The sequence below is a fragment of the Anoplophora glabripennis genome, unplaced genomic scaffold (genome assembly GCF_000390285.2).
Source record: "Anoplophora glabripennis isolate ALB-LARVAE unplaced genomic scaffold, Agla_2.0 scaffold518, whole genome shotgun sequence".
Lineage (NCBI taxonomy): Eukaryota > Metazoa > Arthropoda > Insecta > Coleoptera > Cerambycidae > Anoplophora > Anoplophora glabripennis.
In genome coordinates, this window is record NW_019416607.1 from 34,563 (window position 1) to 50,517 (window position 15,955).

The 15,955-nt window shown below is 28.6% G+C and overlaps 1 protein-coding gene across 2 annotated transcripts; it reads right to left on the minus strand.

Annotated features, from left to right (window-relative positions):
* Positions 1–1,891: 1,891 nt before the first annotated feature.
* Positions 1,892–10,780, minus strand: LOC108912411 (myosuppressin-like). Of its 2 annotated transcripts, none has more exons than XM_018717618.2 (3): positions 10,670–10,780; positions 3,015–3,211; positions 1,892–2,123 (listed from the first exon to the last, which is right to left on the minus strand). In XM_018717618.2, exons 2-3 carry the CDS (start codon positions 3,202–3,204, stop codon positions 2,026–2,028), a joined length of 288 nt encoding a protein of 95 aa, XP_018573134.1. In that variant the 5' UTR covers positions 3,205–3,211; positions 10,670–10,780; the 3' UTR covers positions 1,892–2,025. The 2 variants fall into 2 exon arrangements, with proteins under 2 accessions (XP_018573134.1, XP_018573133.1); XM_018717617.1 differs by lacking the exon at positions 10,670–10,780 and adding an exon at positions 5,525–5,611.
* Positions 10,781–15,955: the final 5,175 nt, after the last annotated feature.

Below are 15,955 nucleotides of genomic sequence, written 5' to 3' on the forward strand. Positions count from 1 at the left end.
AGTTTTAATAAAGAAGTTCGTGTTTTATTAAAGGAACAATGTTATTTAAAATATCTTGCTACCATAATGGCGTTGAGTGACAAAATAATGGGAAAAACGTCAGTTTTTTTCCAAGCCAAGTCAGCGAAATGTATGTAGCCTTTCGTTTTATTTTAATATATTGTATTTTTCACTTTCGCGTCTTTATTCCCCATAGTAAGCGTACGTAGATATTTTGAGAAAAATATGTACATTTTTGTACAATACTCTCCGTTTTATTTATTCATATTTAATTTTTTTGTTAAAATAATAATAAGTTTTATTATATTTACTTGGTGTTTTAATTTTTCATATTTTACTTAATAGGTGAATATATTATATTGTAATATAAATTAAATATGTACATAAACATATTGGACTGTTCTATAAAAATAGCTACTTCTCTAATAATTGGGAAATTTATGTATCTCTAGAATTCTAAAGTAAAGACTGTACCTATTAGTTTTGTTATTTGTTGGCATTAAATTATAATAATAATTATTAAAGAAGTTCGACTCATAACCGACCTTTATAAACAGTCTGTGACTTTTTAAATGCTCAACTAGATTATATAAAGCCGATATTATTAAAGTATTCTATTATAAATTTTATGAAAAGGTGGAAGATATATAAAAAATGGTAGGAAAATAATTGATGTTTAAATAACATACTACATCCCTAAGTGGCTAAAAGCCACTTCCCAGGCATAGGTTCGGCTAGTCAAGACGATGTTTGGAGTTTGCACCAGTTTTGGGTCAATCAAGAACAAGGCGCGGGACATACGAAATTGCAATTTGACGTGAGTGTATCATAGGTCGTGAACAGCGAGTGCTCGGCAAATTGATTTGCTAACGAGATCGTCGGACAACACAGCGTGGAAATGCGCCTTTTGACATACTAGGTATATGGATTAACCCGAAATAATAATGAACATCATTTTAGAAACTAACTAACCATCCTGCACACATATAGATAAGTTGGATAGTGCCAACTAATAGTCCTATATGGTATACCTGTATTACCATGTCCTTATTTCAGACTAATTAATCATGCCAAAGCAGTAAGTAGCAGTAAGAGTTTTTGAGTGTTCTAATACTCTGACTCATACAATTTATTTTATAGATGTGATTACGTGTATTTTATACATGTACGAGTGTACAACTTTTTTTTATTTATAAAATTTACAACTACACACATACATAATATGTATGTGTACCTACATATCTGTATTCCGATAAGTAAAACATGTAGTATTTAATATAGAAAATTTGTTTAATTGGTAATTAAATGTTATAGACTTAATTTGTTAATGATTTTAATTTTTCTTTCTCTGTATTAGTTATTGCAAATAAAATATTCAAATAATCAAATTAAATAATTATTGTATTGTTAAACTTAATTAACGTTAAACTTGTCTTAATGACCTTACTTCCCCAAAACTGAAAAAATATGTAGTATACAGGGTATAACAATTTACAGGATTTTTTTTTAACTACTAATAAATATTTGATGCTGTTCCGATTCCGATTTGATTTGGTTTCGGATTTTTTTTGGGTATTTTTTTCACGTTGTAAATTAAAAAAAATTAACAAAATGTCGGGAGTTAAATTTTCGCTCTCGTTGCCAAAAATTCATTTTAAGTTAACAAAATAGTCTCCCTGCTTCTTGGTGGTTTACAGAGGAAACAATAACGATCGATAGTGGTTGTGAAGCCGACTAAAAAAAAATCAGTCGGTATAGTTGTTACGATTGCCGTTTTATTTTTATTCTTCATAGAAAACACATTTATAAATACATTATTTATTAAATAATACTCTGAATATAACTAAACTTCTAGTATAGTATTGAATACTTATACTTAAATTTAGGATTTAAAAAAAAATATTGGCATTTCAGTAATTTATTTTAATTATATATTGTATAAACAATCATTAAAAAGCTCAAACAATCGAATCTTATAAATATTTTACAGCAAAAAAAAACGTGAAGCGTTTAGCCAGTAGTCGTTTATAAACCAAATCTCCTTCCAAATCGCAAGAATACATGATCCACATCTTGTCTCTTAGCGTTCAAGTTGGTGTTCCTCTCTTCAAGTCTTCCAGGAACTGTGAACAGAATAAAACAATATTTTTGCAAAAAAAAAAACATGCACGACTATTGGACTATGTGGTATATTATTATTATTATTCTAAACCCACTTTTGAATACAGAAACACATATTATGTATATTCGTTCTGATGTTATTTAACTTTAAGTAATAGTAATTTATACTCTACGAGCATTATGGAGGATGACTAATATAAATAAATAGGTACGTATGTAGTTTTTATGCTATATTTTAATTTCGGTAAAGATACTCGCCAATACACATTACCGTTTACCATTTAAAAGAAGTTGATGATTTTGGGAAAATAACGAATGTCGAGTAAGTACATACCTATCCAGTTGCATCTGTTCTATATTCATTTGTTTTTTTTTTTAAAACGAGATCAAATGGTAAAAATCTGTTTTCAAGCGGGTAGGTAAGTACTTATCCTTATATACATATACATATAATATGTATTTCCTATTACACAGACATCTCGGGTTACAACAGTTTTTCAGTATAAAGTGATACCTACGTGAGGTATACATTTTAACATGTTTACGTTTTATAAACTACATATTTCAGTAACATGCAAAATTCTCTCTTCCTGTAACAGAAGCTTTTTACGATAAAGTTAGGAATGAAATTACGTACATATTTGTGTCCTAATCCTAGTATAAGTTATAATAGATAATAATAACAAAATATTTCCAAACAAATATATGAAGACAATAAGTGTTTGCTATTGCAGAAAATAATATACGTGACAGATTAACGACGCTACGAAAATAACGAATAATTCGGCTTGGCAAATTAAATAAAAAAGACGTAGTTAATTCAGATTTCGTACACATTTCCATTTACGCAAAAAAAAATTAAATGCAAAATAATGAAGAAGAGAATTACTCACATTGTGTTTGTTGTGGCACTACTTCGTCGACGGCTTGTTCAATAGCATAACATAATTGTCTCAGAGCGGGGTTGGATTGTTCTTGAAATGAGCTTGGCGGACAGCTTATAACTGACGCCTTAGATATAGAGGATGTTAAAATGAGGGTGACGACTCCAAAAATTAAAGAAAAGACGGTGTAGGTTTGCATTTTGGTTCTGTAATATTAAACGACACCCTTTAATCATACATAATAAATAACTAAAACTTTGGATGTACTGAAATTTGACATTTTTTATATATGGGTAAATTTTGAAATCAGTATTAATTTTTTCTCATCGGCTAATAGCAAGTATCATAAATATATTTATTAATATAATATGTGAATTGATAAACTTTTAGTAGTCAACTTAGACCTTTGCGGTGGGAGAAGAAATATTTTAAAAATTTGTAATTCATCCTATACTTATTTAAATGATTTCTATATTTTACTATTGTATTTTATTTCTCTTGTTCTCTTGTGTACATTTAATATACCTACGCGTAATGTTTACAAAGGGTACTTCCTATTATTCCTTATTTTCATTTAATTTTCACATACCTTTAAGCAACACCCTATATATTTTATTCAATATTATTTGTTCATTTCTTTGGAAATTATGAAAACGCTTTGACTATTTCCACTGAATTATTAACAAAGGTATAAAACGCGAAACGTTGTGATATAACACGATTTAGAAATGACACAAAAAGAGATGAAATAATTAACTGAATGTTTCTTCTACAAATACCTAATTTTAGATTAAATTAAATCACGTTTCAATTGCCCAGCAGACGTGTTACTTACACAGGAATGTTTTTCACTGGTTGTCAAAGAGTAACTAGGTTTTAACACGTTTCTGAAAGCAACCCTGTTTGACATATCATTCGGCAAATATCCTTCTCTTGAAAATGAATATGAAAAGCCATTTACTTCTGCATGAAAAACTACGACTAGCCAGGATTGTTTCCATTTACAATGATATAGATACAGTTTCCGGATAAGTTATTTTAGTAATTCGTACATAGAGGTGAAATAAATATTTTCGTTTTCTCCTGTGTACGTCCTTCTAAGTCGAATAAAAAAGTATGCTACTCAGTAAAGTATTAAGAGCATTATAATATTAGATGCATACATAATATAAAAAAAGAGATGTTACTTTGCCTACTTCCTGGAATAGGTGCGAAGAAAAATATTCGGATTATCCCTAGACATATATATTAGAAAATTTTCTTATTATAAATTGAAATATAGTCAAAGTGTTCATATAGATAATACTTACTATTTACATATATGTCCAAAATACTGTAATGGCGACATGAATAATTTAAAATATTGGTTTTAAGATAGAGGACGTCCAAGTGTTCAGATAAAATGATAAATTAGCCGAATATCTATGAAACGACGAAAATGAAATTTGGCGCTTTCAACATAGTATGGCTTTCCTTGAAAAACCCAGCTTTGATGTTTTCATAACTAATTAAGAAATGGCTGATTATTGTTTCATTTCTAATTTATAAATTGTATTCAAATATACGTATATTCGCCGATAATTTTATCGTATAAAAACAAATGGACGTTGTCAACTGTTTTTTAAACTATTATTTATTATACATATTAGATTATGGACTTACTTTTAATTTTATTGATATGCGTAATTTACATTTAAAAAATTACTTATTCTCAAAACAAATCCTATATGTATTTTAGAAAAACATGTTTACATATTTCTTTATTTTTGATTTAAGAAAATATATTTTATTAAATAAAAAAAATCAATATATATATTTACTGTCCATTAGAGTAAAGTTATTATTTTTCTGGCGCTTTTTATCTCTATATAATATCCTTGCCTTATCTCTTATCCCAGTCATATATGCGACGTGTTTTCAAAGACTCGTGAGACTCCTTTGTTAAAATTCCTAAATATGTTTCTAGAATTTGGAATTGAATACAATATGGTTTGAATAATACAATTGGGTGGTAAAGAAAAATGTATACTTAAGTGGGTTTATTGCTTATAAAAAAATCTCAACGCGTGCCCTGAATTATAAAAAGCCACGATATTCTGCTTAATGCATTTTTGATAATAGTACAAAATGGTATGTTTTTGATTTTTTTATTTTTATTATATAATTAGAAACAATATTTTTTAGTCGTGAATAATTTTGTGCAAAAAAATAGCGATGTGTAACACACATACATTTATGTAAATGCATTAAATTTGGAGCAAATGTTGATTTATATTTTTTACAACATATTAAAATATTTGATAAAAAAAATCCTCGCTTCATGAATTAAGTGATACAAAAAAAAAACAACAAAATATTCGCAATACATAACAGACAGCGTAAAATTATAATTATTACCAAAAACCCAACGTACATTCCAATAAGAATTTATCACATAATTTGTTTGGAAACAAATAGATGCTTTAACAGTTTCCGAAAAAATACACATCAACCGAACGTAAAAATAAGATATCACTTACATGTAGAGTTAGGGCAGAACGAACAAATTTCTTGTAAAATATCTTTTACGATATGTTTGAATTTAGTTGGTGGATCGTCTTTTATATATACCCCGAAAGCGCCTACGGTCCATTCTGTTCTTTTGTGCGCAACTCGCACCTCTTCTGATTGCACACCTAGGCATTATCTGAATTAGATGTCAACCCAACATTTACTTTGAAGTGTACTATAGATAATATAGTGCTAATTGACTATTTTTCGTCCAAACAAATTAATGTCCCAAAATCGTAAATATGGACTGGAAAGGTAAATCATGAACACAAAACATATAAAAAAATTTCTTTTTAGAGTGGGGTGTGCAGTCAAAGCCAATTTAATAGTAAACTGTTTTTATTTCTCGAGCTTTTGGGATTTAATTATCCCTTGAGGAGGAACTACAAAATCCATTACTGAATATCTAGGTAACACTCGTTGATTATATATAGGTACCTACCTATAGATTACTTACAAATATAATATTTGAATAAAAAATTATCAATTTAAACATAGAATTATCTTAAAACAGAAAACCAGTCACAATTATAAAAACCTTTCTTAAAAATATTGTTAAAATATAATGATGAATTTAATAAGTCTTATAATATTATTAGTCATATGGTAAACTGAATCATCGAAATTTATAGTTCAATTATTTTCACTAAACTATTATACTCGAAAATTTAATGTTTCATTTAATCGAGTGGTGCAAACATCCAATATGGTGTTCATATGAAAATAAAAAGTTGGTTATGAAAACATATGTATATACATACCGATTTTCATTACCCTATATAGTTTCAATGGGTAGTAAAAAATATATGGAAGAAATAAGAAGTTTTTTCAGCTCACTTCGGGAACTTATCCCCAATTTCTTTTCATAAACTGAAATGGCAATAGTTTGCTAGATTAATTTCTTCACTGCTAATTTTTGCAATAAATATGAAAACCATAGTATTTTTGAATAGAGAATGAAAATGGTACCCATTTAAAAATTTAGGGATTGTAACTGCCATTCGAAGGATGTTGAATTTAGGGATGAAATTTTTATGTTGCTGCAGGATGTCTTTTCAGAATCCAAAATCGACGTGTCTCGGGATTTTTTATAAATATGCATAGGTAATCATTGAAATACTGAATTTATTCCATTTCGCTGTTCCACGACTTTTATTGTTAAAATTGTTATAGTTAATTAAATAAAACCTAAACAACAACCATTTTCCGAAAAAATTTTTTAAAATCTATGCATCAATAATCAGTGAACAAATTTTTCATTTTATTTTAAATTTGAAAAAGACTTGCATTTTTAGATGTTGTAAGCGTGTCAGGATAATACTTTTAATCGGCAATGTGGTACGTCGATACGATAAAAATGAAAATATATACAGGCTGTTTCAGGAAAACCTCCCGGGGGGTGATAGTACGACAAAAAGAAATTAACAATATTTTGTCTTACATAACAAGAGGAGTCTTGTTTTCGAGATACAGAGCGATAAAATACAATTTTTTAAATAGAATTTTTACGAAAATTTCCAAACGAAATTTGCTATTCTGGGGTTTTTAAGGATGCCAAATGCACTGGTCCAATTGTTTTTTGGATATTTCATAGAGGGAGCTGGTTATGCTACATTCCTATAACATTTTAAGTTCTCTATTTTCTTTAAGGATAGGTTTTTTACCAATCGGGCTCAAATTTCTAAATTTTCTAAAAATAATGTACTCTTGTTAGAAGGCCAATGCTATTACAAACAAATCCATATAATATAATCGAACTAGAAGGAAATTAGGGAAAGTAATGGTTTTCAATTCAAGTGTTGTATGCGAATAGTGACCGTAAAATGTAGATTATGTACAAAGAGTGGTAGTCAGGAATACTGCAAAGAAATAACGTTTCATTGCCTGACTAGCGATTTTTTTAATTTTTAGTACAAATAAAACAACATAAAAGCCATAAAAATAAACCCCAACAGCTCCATACCCCACGATATAAAACCAAACAGTCCGATACTGATATCAACAGGCGCTTCCGCCCCTCAAAATCCACTCTGGATCCGCCCCTGAGTCAACGGTTCGATATTTACTTTAAATATTCGTCATGGCTGAATAATATTTATTATAGGAGATTGTATATACATATAACATTTAAAATCTTTTAGAAAATGTTTTTAAAATTATTGCTTCAAAAAAACCTTACATTAACATTATTGTCAATATTAACTAAGTCTACACAACAAAAATGTGAATACTAAAAACATATTTAAGCAAAAAAACATGTAATGGAACGAATAGCAGACCAAAGCAACCTTATCCAGGGAGATAAAACTGTTTTCAAAGAAAGTTAAAGATGCATCTCGTCAGATTGACAAAATTATCCATTAAGTAAACAATCATAGTGTGCGGGAGAATGAATATGAATTGTTGAAGAATAGTTTTTGAGACTCTGCTATGCCATGATAAAAGAAACACGTAAATCATCAAGATTGTTTTAATTTTTCCGATGAACCTACATAGGTACTTTTTCCGTATTAAATGTTCTGTGTTACTTGCTTCTGCATTTACATTAACTTTGAAGACGAATCAATGGAAATCATTGATAACGAAGAAACTGTCAAAAAACTTAAAATAATAATAAATAATTAAAATTCATTAAGTACATATATAATTAATTAAAAATTAATAAATGTTTTAAATTATAATAAAACAATTACACCAATTACATTATTCTTTTCTTGTTTACGTTTTTTGTATTTAAAAATTATCTTATTATAAATTTTGATAATTCTGTATAACAAGGTTAGTTGTTAGTAAATTCCTAACCAAAAATTAAAAGTAGTAGGTATTCGGTATATTTGTTAAGTTAAGTAGATTATGATGGGACCCTCCCCTGCTGGATCCTGTTGCCAAAGAGTTTGTTACCAAAATTAAGGCCACTTAATTTGATTGGAATAATTGTTCAGTTGCATTCTCAATAATATCTCAATACCGAATACTACACGTTTTTTCTCCCTTTTCAACATAAAAAATATGTAAATAAAACCTAAAAAATATTACTAATGTCTAGAATGCCTAAAATGTAAATGTTTTCTTTAAAAAACATTTACGAGAAACACACACACAGATATATATATATATATANCTGTCTTTAATTTACAAAATTTCGCCACCAGGCGTACTACCTGTTCGAATTTATCATAATAATTATTATACTGCTCATTTTATTTTCATCGTATCCACGTACCACATTGCCGACTAAAAGTATTTTCCAGACACATTTACAATATTAAAAAATGCAGGCCTTTTTCAAATTTAAAATGAAAAAAGATAATATATTATGAAAATATGTCCACTGTATGACGATTGATGCATATTTTTAAAATTTTGACGTAAAATGGTTGTTGTTTAGGTATGTATTAACGAAATTATGGTCTTATTAAATTAATTGTAATTACAGAAAAAAAATTCAAAATATTAAGTAAGTTATTGTTTGTTGTGGGTTTTAATTTTATTAATTATAACAATTTTAATAATAAAAGCCATTTGAAAAAGTTCCTGATCAGGAACGAAACGTCAAGAAAGAAATCGCTGCTGTTTTTTATCCTTTTTTTTTTAACTGACTGTCACACCAGAGCCCAATTCCCAAGAAAATAAATATATTTTAATATTAAACAAAAGGTTCAAGAAAATTTCAACTTTATATATATATATCAAAAATCCGAAATCAAACAAAATGAACTGGTTGGTTCATTTTGTTTGATCATTTTCATCATTGGCTGCATCCCCGTCTAAAAAAGAAATTTGGTTTTTAACTTAGACAGCCGTCTAATTTTTTGGCTTTATATATATATATATAATTTTGAACAGTTGTTGTAACATCAAGTAGGTCAAATTATTTTATTAATTNATATGTGTGTGTATATAAAGTGGCAATAAATTTAACAAACATAATTGATTTAATTGCATTTTTATTAAAAAAAATGGGAAAATCAATTAATATTATCTATCATTCTATAAATGCAGTGGGAACAGTCTCTGCTGGAGACGGCGATAAATATTATAATTTGTTTTGTATTCCGAGTTAGTTGCTCATTTCTGTATATAAATTTATAGAATGTGACAATCCACGTCAGCATTCGAGGGTAAAACAATAAATATTAATGCGGTAGCAAATTTATTTATTTTTTATTAATTCTTATTTATGGAAGTAATTTAATGAATGTTTAGCAAAGGTTAAAGCAAAACCAGTTGGAAGTTGAGGATTAACTCAAGATTTGTTTAATTTTTTTTTTAATTATCCAATATGATAATTACGAGGTATTCATCTTAAAACGAATATCGACTTCACGAATATGCCTCTTGCGGCGGTCTCACAAGGCGTGCCTAGTAAAGTTAGGGTTGCCAACCGTCCTGAATTTCGGTGGCCGTTCTTAATTTGACACCTTTGACAGACTTTTACACAATCCGGTAATTGCGTCCTGACTAAAACCACCGAATTCTCAACCTTGCATGTTTATAAATGAATTGCATAAGGAATTTCACATCATAATACCTATCATTTTAATAAAATTGACATTTACAAAGAATATATTTTTATTATTTTATATGTAGGCATTAATAATAATAATAAAGCTTTATTTTCATATGCATTAGGTACATACATAGAAAACAGGTCAAAAAAAAACACACTGGTCAAAGTTAAATATAAAAAACATCAATACACTACAATACATATACAAATACAAAATCCTGGATGGAGAAAAAATGAAAAAAAATCGCTGGAATGGAAAGATGGAGAAAAAAAGAAAACTAAAATAATACATTAATAAATTATTGATTAAAGTTTGCGGTAGATAAGTTTTAAAACGATAACGAAACAATACTATATTTTCTATTAAAAAAATTAATATATTTCCGTTGCCCCTAATTTCTTATCTGCTTTGTCCTGAACATAAGAAAATAAAAGTTATCAACTCCTACAGATTCAGGCACAACGCAAATACCTTTTGTTAAAAAAATAAAGTTGGTCGCTTTAATTTTTTTTCCATTGAATTGATTCGTGACAGGCCGATAATTAAATGTTATTTAATTATTAACATTAAATTAGATAAGGCAGACTAAGGTTAGATAGATACCAGTCGTCGAGTCGCTACATTTGTAAAAGGTACGTTTATTCGAGAACTAAAAGTAAACTTTCCTTAGTAACAGGATGCATATTGCTTGGACTAGGGAGAAATATTGCACAGGTGTGTAGCTGCTTTAATAGAATTGTTCCGACAAACGAAGCTGTGACATGTGGTGTATAAATTTAGAAAAGGTCGGCATTACCTCCGTCCTCCGTTAAACGCTATACGAGTATGTACAAAGTGACCTTTTAAATAAGTACCTATATAGAATCCGATGTTTCTTTTGCGCGATTTTATCTCATATGATCCTGATCACGTTATAGTATGCATGCTTATTCAAATACAGGTAAAAGGTAACGTTTTACTTTTATTGAAAAAATCAAATGAACTATTCAAAAACTTATTAACTACTGATGTTTTATAAAATTAAGCAATTTTATTCGAAGTGAGATATCTCGCTCGTATCTAACTAAGAATGCTGCTTCTTTTTCGAATAAAATACTAGTACCTACTTTATTTTATATTTTTCGATATACCCGACGATCAATCTTATCATACACTTTCCGCCTTCAAAATAGTGTCATAAATGTTTACCTCGATTTTATCAATTAATGAAGTAGATAAACTTTTGTTGATGTAACAACATTAGCAACCTCGACTACCAGAAGCACATCATTTAATTTTTTTCTGATAACAATAAAATTATTATTTTAGAAATAAAATTTATCACGTATACAGGGTGTTTTGTAAAAAGTAGCATAAATCTGGGAGTAATAGAACATAAAGAAATTAAATTACTTTTTTCCCTATAGACCATGAGCCTATATTGTCTCTTGTCTTTGAGATACAGTGTCAAAAACGATTTTTACAATCAAATATTAACGATATTTTTTTAGAAAATAATGTGTAGGACCTTTCTCAGACACTTGATGACAAATTTTTTTTTGAGATTACGTTTTTTACAGTGTAGATATGTTCTACATGAAAACGTAAATTTCCATTTCACTTGAAAAAAGGTACACTTGACGCATCAGCTGGAAAAGTACAATTTTTAAGAAAAATGCAATTGATTGTCCCATAGTAAACCAGCTTCTATTCGTTAATATACAAAATGTTTGGAAACGAAAGAGCCGTACCTCAAGGGAAGCTTCCTTGAAAATAAACCGTTTAAATCAAGTTACTTCTGTACAGTTTTACTTCTTTAAACTGTTATGGTAGTATAAGTTAATTAAAATGGAATAAGACAACTTCTAAATCTAAATCGGCTCATTTTCACCCAAGGCAAGCGATATACCTTTGAGGTATGGCCTATTCGTTTTTGGACACCCTGTATATTAAAAAATAAATGTTCGATTTTGGAAAGGTCGGTTGAGTATTTCTTAAAAACGGCGCGATTTCAACCTCTCGTGGAAAATGAAAGTTCATGTTACAATATACCTAATATATTTGTTATCTGGATTAAAGCGGATATTTCATATTTCACTGAGGTTTATGTTCATAAAATATTTCTCTCATTGTGTATTATACACTCACTGCCTTTCTCTAACATTCGTAATGAAGTCCTGTAAATAGACGACGTCGTCAAATTAAGTACCTACGCTTACTTCAATGAAATTGAATATACCTACCAATTTCAAGCTATAATCGAATAATCAAAATATAAACTGACGACTGAAGGGACTTAAAATAAATAAAAATTTCTAAATAGGTATTTTAAAATCTAAGCAGTGTAGGAAGGTAAAATAAACAATTGCAATTAAGAAATAAATCAAGTTTTACACCTCTATTTCATATAAAACAAAGACTAATTTATATTAAAATTCAACAAAGAATCATTTTTACATATAAATTTATATCAGGTCTGTTCCTGAAACTTATAGGTGGAAATATACTTAACAACTATTACTGTTACACATTTAGTAAGAATGAGAAAAAAAATTCTAAATTAAAAAAAAAGAATAAAATCAATGGAAGAAATTGTACGAAAACAATAACATAATCTTAAAAATTAATTACTGGAATTTGGCGAATAAACAAAAATAATAATCCTTTTCTCGCTCCGGATGACCTCATTCATAAAGTGGGTAGATTTAATTAACTTTTGGTAAAGCAAATTTGTGATGACTACGTTAACGTACCTACCCGTTAATACAATTTTTATAATTTGAACACATCGCGTTAAATTAATTTTATATAGCATTAATTTATAAAAGTGGAAATAATTCATATTTCATATGAAATATTTATATATCCAAAAAGGGTCTAGCCGTACTTCCATGGCGAAACTGCCCCCAATAGGAACCTATATCGTAACCTATGTTATATTGTAGAGGGCGCTAATAGTAGTTGATCGAGTAGATATTAGCTCTAAATCTGAGTTAATTTAGGAGCTACTTGAAAGAAAGTGTCAATAGACGACTTTTTTTCAAAGTTAATTTCAAAGCTAAGAAAATAAATCTAAATGGCAGTGTTATGGTACACTTTGCAGTTTATTTTATATAGTAGTTCCTATGGGCCAAGCCTAAATAAAAGTATTAAAAAAGGGCAGTTAAGAATTCTTTATCTTAACTCAAACTGAATTAAATTCGATTCGCTAATCAGTATAAAAGTAGATCAAAAATACATTGTAATAGGCTAATAGTTGACCCCACCAAGCGATGATATACTTTTTATGCGCTGTCAAAACGCAAGGCTTGGCCCATAGGAACTGCTATAAAATAAACTGTAAAGTGTACCATAACACTGCCATTTAGATATATCGCTTTGAAAGAAAGTTGTCTATCGACATTTTTTTTCAAATAGCTCCTAAATTAACTAAGATATAGAGCTAAACATCTACTCGATCAACTACTATTAGCTCCCTCTACAAAATAACATAGGTTACGAAATAGGTTCCTATTGGGGGCAGTTTCGCCATGGAAGTACGGCTAAACTCTTTATACTTATGACAGTACTTAAGTAATCGAAATAATAAATTATTATTAATGAATGTACACTAAATGTTATTGTTATTTGCAATGACAAGAAATTTTAATACATTTTTTTAATATGCCAGAGAAGTATTATATCCAATCGTTAAGGTAATAGAACCCCACTAAAAATTTATCGAGGAAAGTTAATCAAAGTATTGTATCAATATTTACCAATATTAAATAATGATGTGGACAATAGGTGCTTTATTGTCTTTTTGTTTGACGAAGCCTTAAACATACTTTGATGAACTCACAGAACGGTATTAATTACAATTTTTTGCTAAGCGAAGCACACTTGTCCATAACTTGAGACCTAATGTAACTACATGTATAGATTTGTTTATTTTAATTGAGTTATAATTTGCCATTATTTTTATCCTGATTAGGTACGATCTATTTAATAAATAAATTGTGGTATTTTATACATTCTAAAGATAAAACAAACAGAATTTCTTGTTGATATCATCAACTCCAAAATATTGTCAATTTCTTTGGAGTCTTCCTTAGGTGCTTTTTTATGGCGCTGATCAGATTTCCAATCCGGTAGAAACTACTACGAATATTTTGAAACAATTAATAACCGGAAAAAGTAGTACTTAATACAACAAACAAACTTAAAAACAACAAATTGACGTCTGGGCTTAAGAACATACGGTAGGTATTTCACCAACCAGCAGTCAGCACGTATTTATAAAAAATAGATGGTCGGACAGGCAAGGTAATCACCGTGTTTTAATAAGAAAAATACAGTTTCAGCACAAATATTTCTTCCAACAGTTTAGCTAGCTAGACAATTTAAAAGTATACCGTAGGTGTAAAATGTACGGTATTATTAGGTTATTATTAGAAATTCTGTATCATTAGAAATTCAGTAGACAATCACATTTCAGTGTACAAACATCTTTACTACTTAATAAATCCCCGATTTTAACAAGATGTGTTATTTTTGTGATATTAATTAATTGTAGCTTGAAACTCTTATTCAAATTGTGAATGTCAATGTCTAAAATGTATCTATCTATCTATCTATAAATATCAATAATTGAGTTTTTTGTAAGTATTCCACTTTTATATTTTAACCTATTATAATTATATCTATACCACATATCTAACCCATATGCGACACTCCTTTGATGTGGCGTAAATGCCGCCGTTAACCTCATCCCTTTAAATAGAATGCTAAACGTTGCCAGATTGGGCAATAAAAATTTATATCTGAAGAAAGTGTTGTCGGTTCGAAATATTGAATAAACATGAACATAAAATACTTACACCTACATTTATCACAATTTTCACTTAATTAATAAAGTGTCTGTCTAAACGGGTAGATAAATTAGATAACTAATGTATTGAAGTAAAATTTCTATATATGTATTAAATGTAAAATTACACATATTTAATTTTTCATTTTTTTTATTAGAGGTTTACTAAAATTTTGATTGATAGATTTTATGTAGTAGTAAATTCGCAGAATTACAAGTTATTTTATTAAATAGCTCAATTAGAGTAAAGAATATAGAAAATATGTCATTTTAGTGATAGTAAACTTCCAAATGGTGTTACACTAGTTATGTAAATTTGAAATCGTTTTATCCATGCATTATTAATTCTGGGCGTCCACATTTTTCTATCGACATTTAAAAGAACAATTTATATTATAAAAATTGAATTTTTAATCAATTTTTATAAGAAATTTAAATTTATCTATATAAAAAGTACTTAATAATTATACAATTAATTGTTCTTCTTTAGGAAAGCGAAAAAAATGTATGTTTTTATTTTCTTTCTTGCATTTCCGATACTGATTTAGACATTCTTTGCAACTGCAAATAATTGTTAATAAAAACGCCAAAGTTTTAAAAAGAAATAACTATAAATCCACTGTAAACAACTTTTTAAAACACTCCAATACAGCTAACGGCAACAATGTTTACAAAATGGCTATTATATGATTTAACGTAACGTCACTAACAGAAACCACGCGGAGATAAAATATGTTCGGAAGTATTCAGGCTTCATCGGTAATGTATTTAATTCGCAGATAAAAACCGTTCATAGGAGCAGCATCATTTTATGGGCAAAATAATCAAACATTCTATTTTACTCTACAAAATTTATATATCCTTAAAGTTTTGTATTTCATATTTATTCTGTTTATTGCCGAAATAATAGTAAACCTGAAAATATCATCTTACGTTGTCACACAGCTGTTCTGTTTGGAAATACGCATGCGTTCAGTCCCTTTAACTTGGATGTATCTCCATTCGTGTTGCACGAAGTAGCCTTATCTCTCTCAGTGTCGCATATGGGTTAGATATGTGAT

Excerpts from the sequence above, each read along its gene's own strand:
- LOC108912411 (XM_018717618.2), bottom strand. The coding sequence starts at position 3,204 with ATGCAAACCTACACCGTCTTTTCTTTAATTTTTGGAGTCGTCACCCTC. Across the intron at positions 2,124-3,014 it reads AGTGCCACAACAAACACAAT|TTCCTGGAAGACTTGAAGAG; the intron begins GTGAGTAATTCT and ends TTCTGTTCACAG.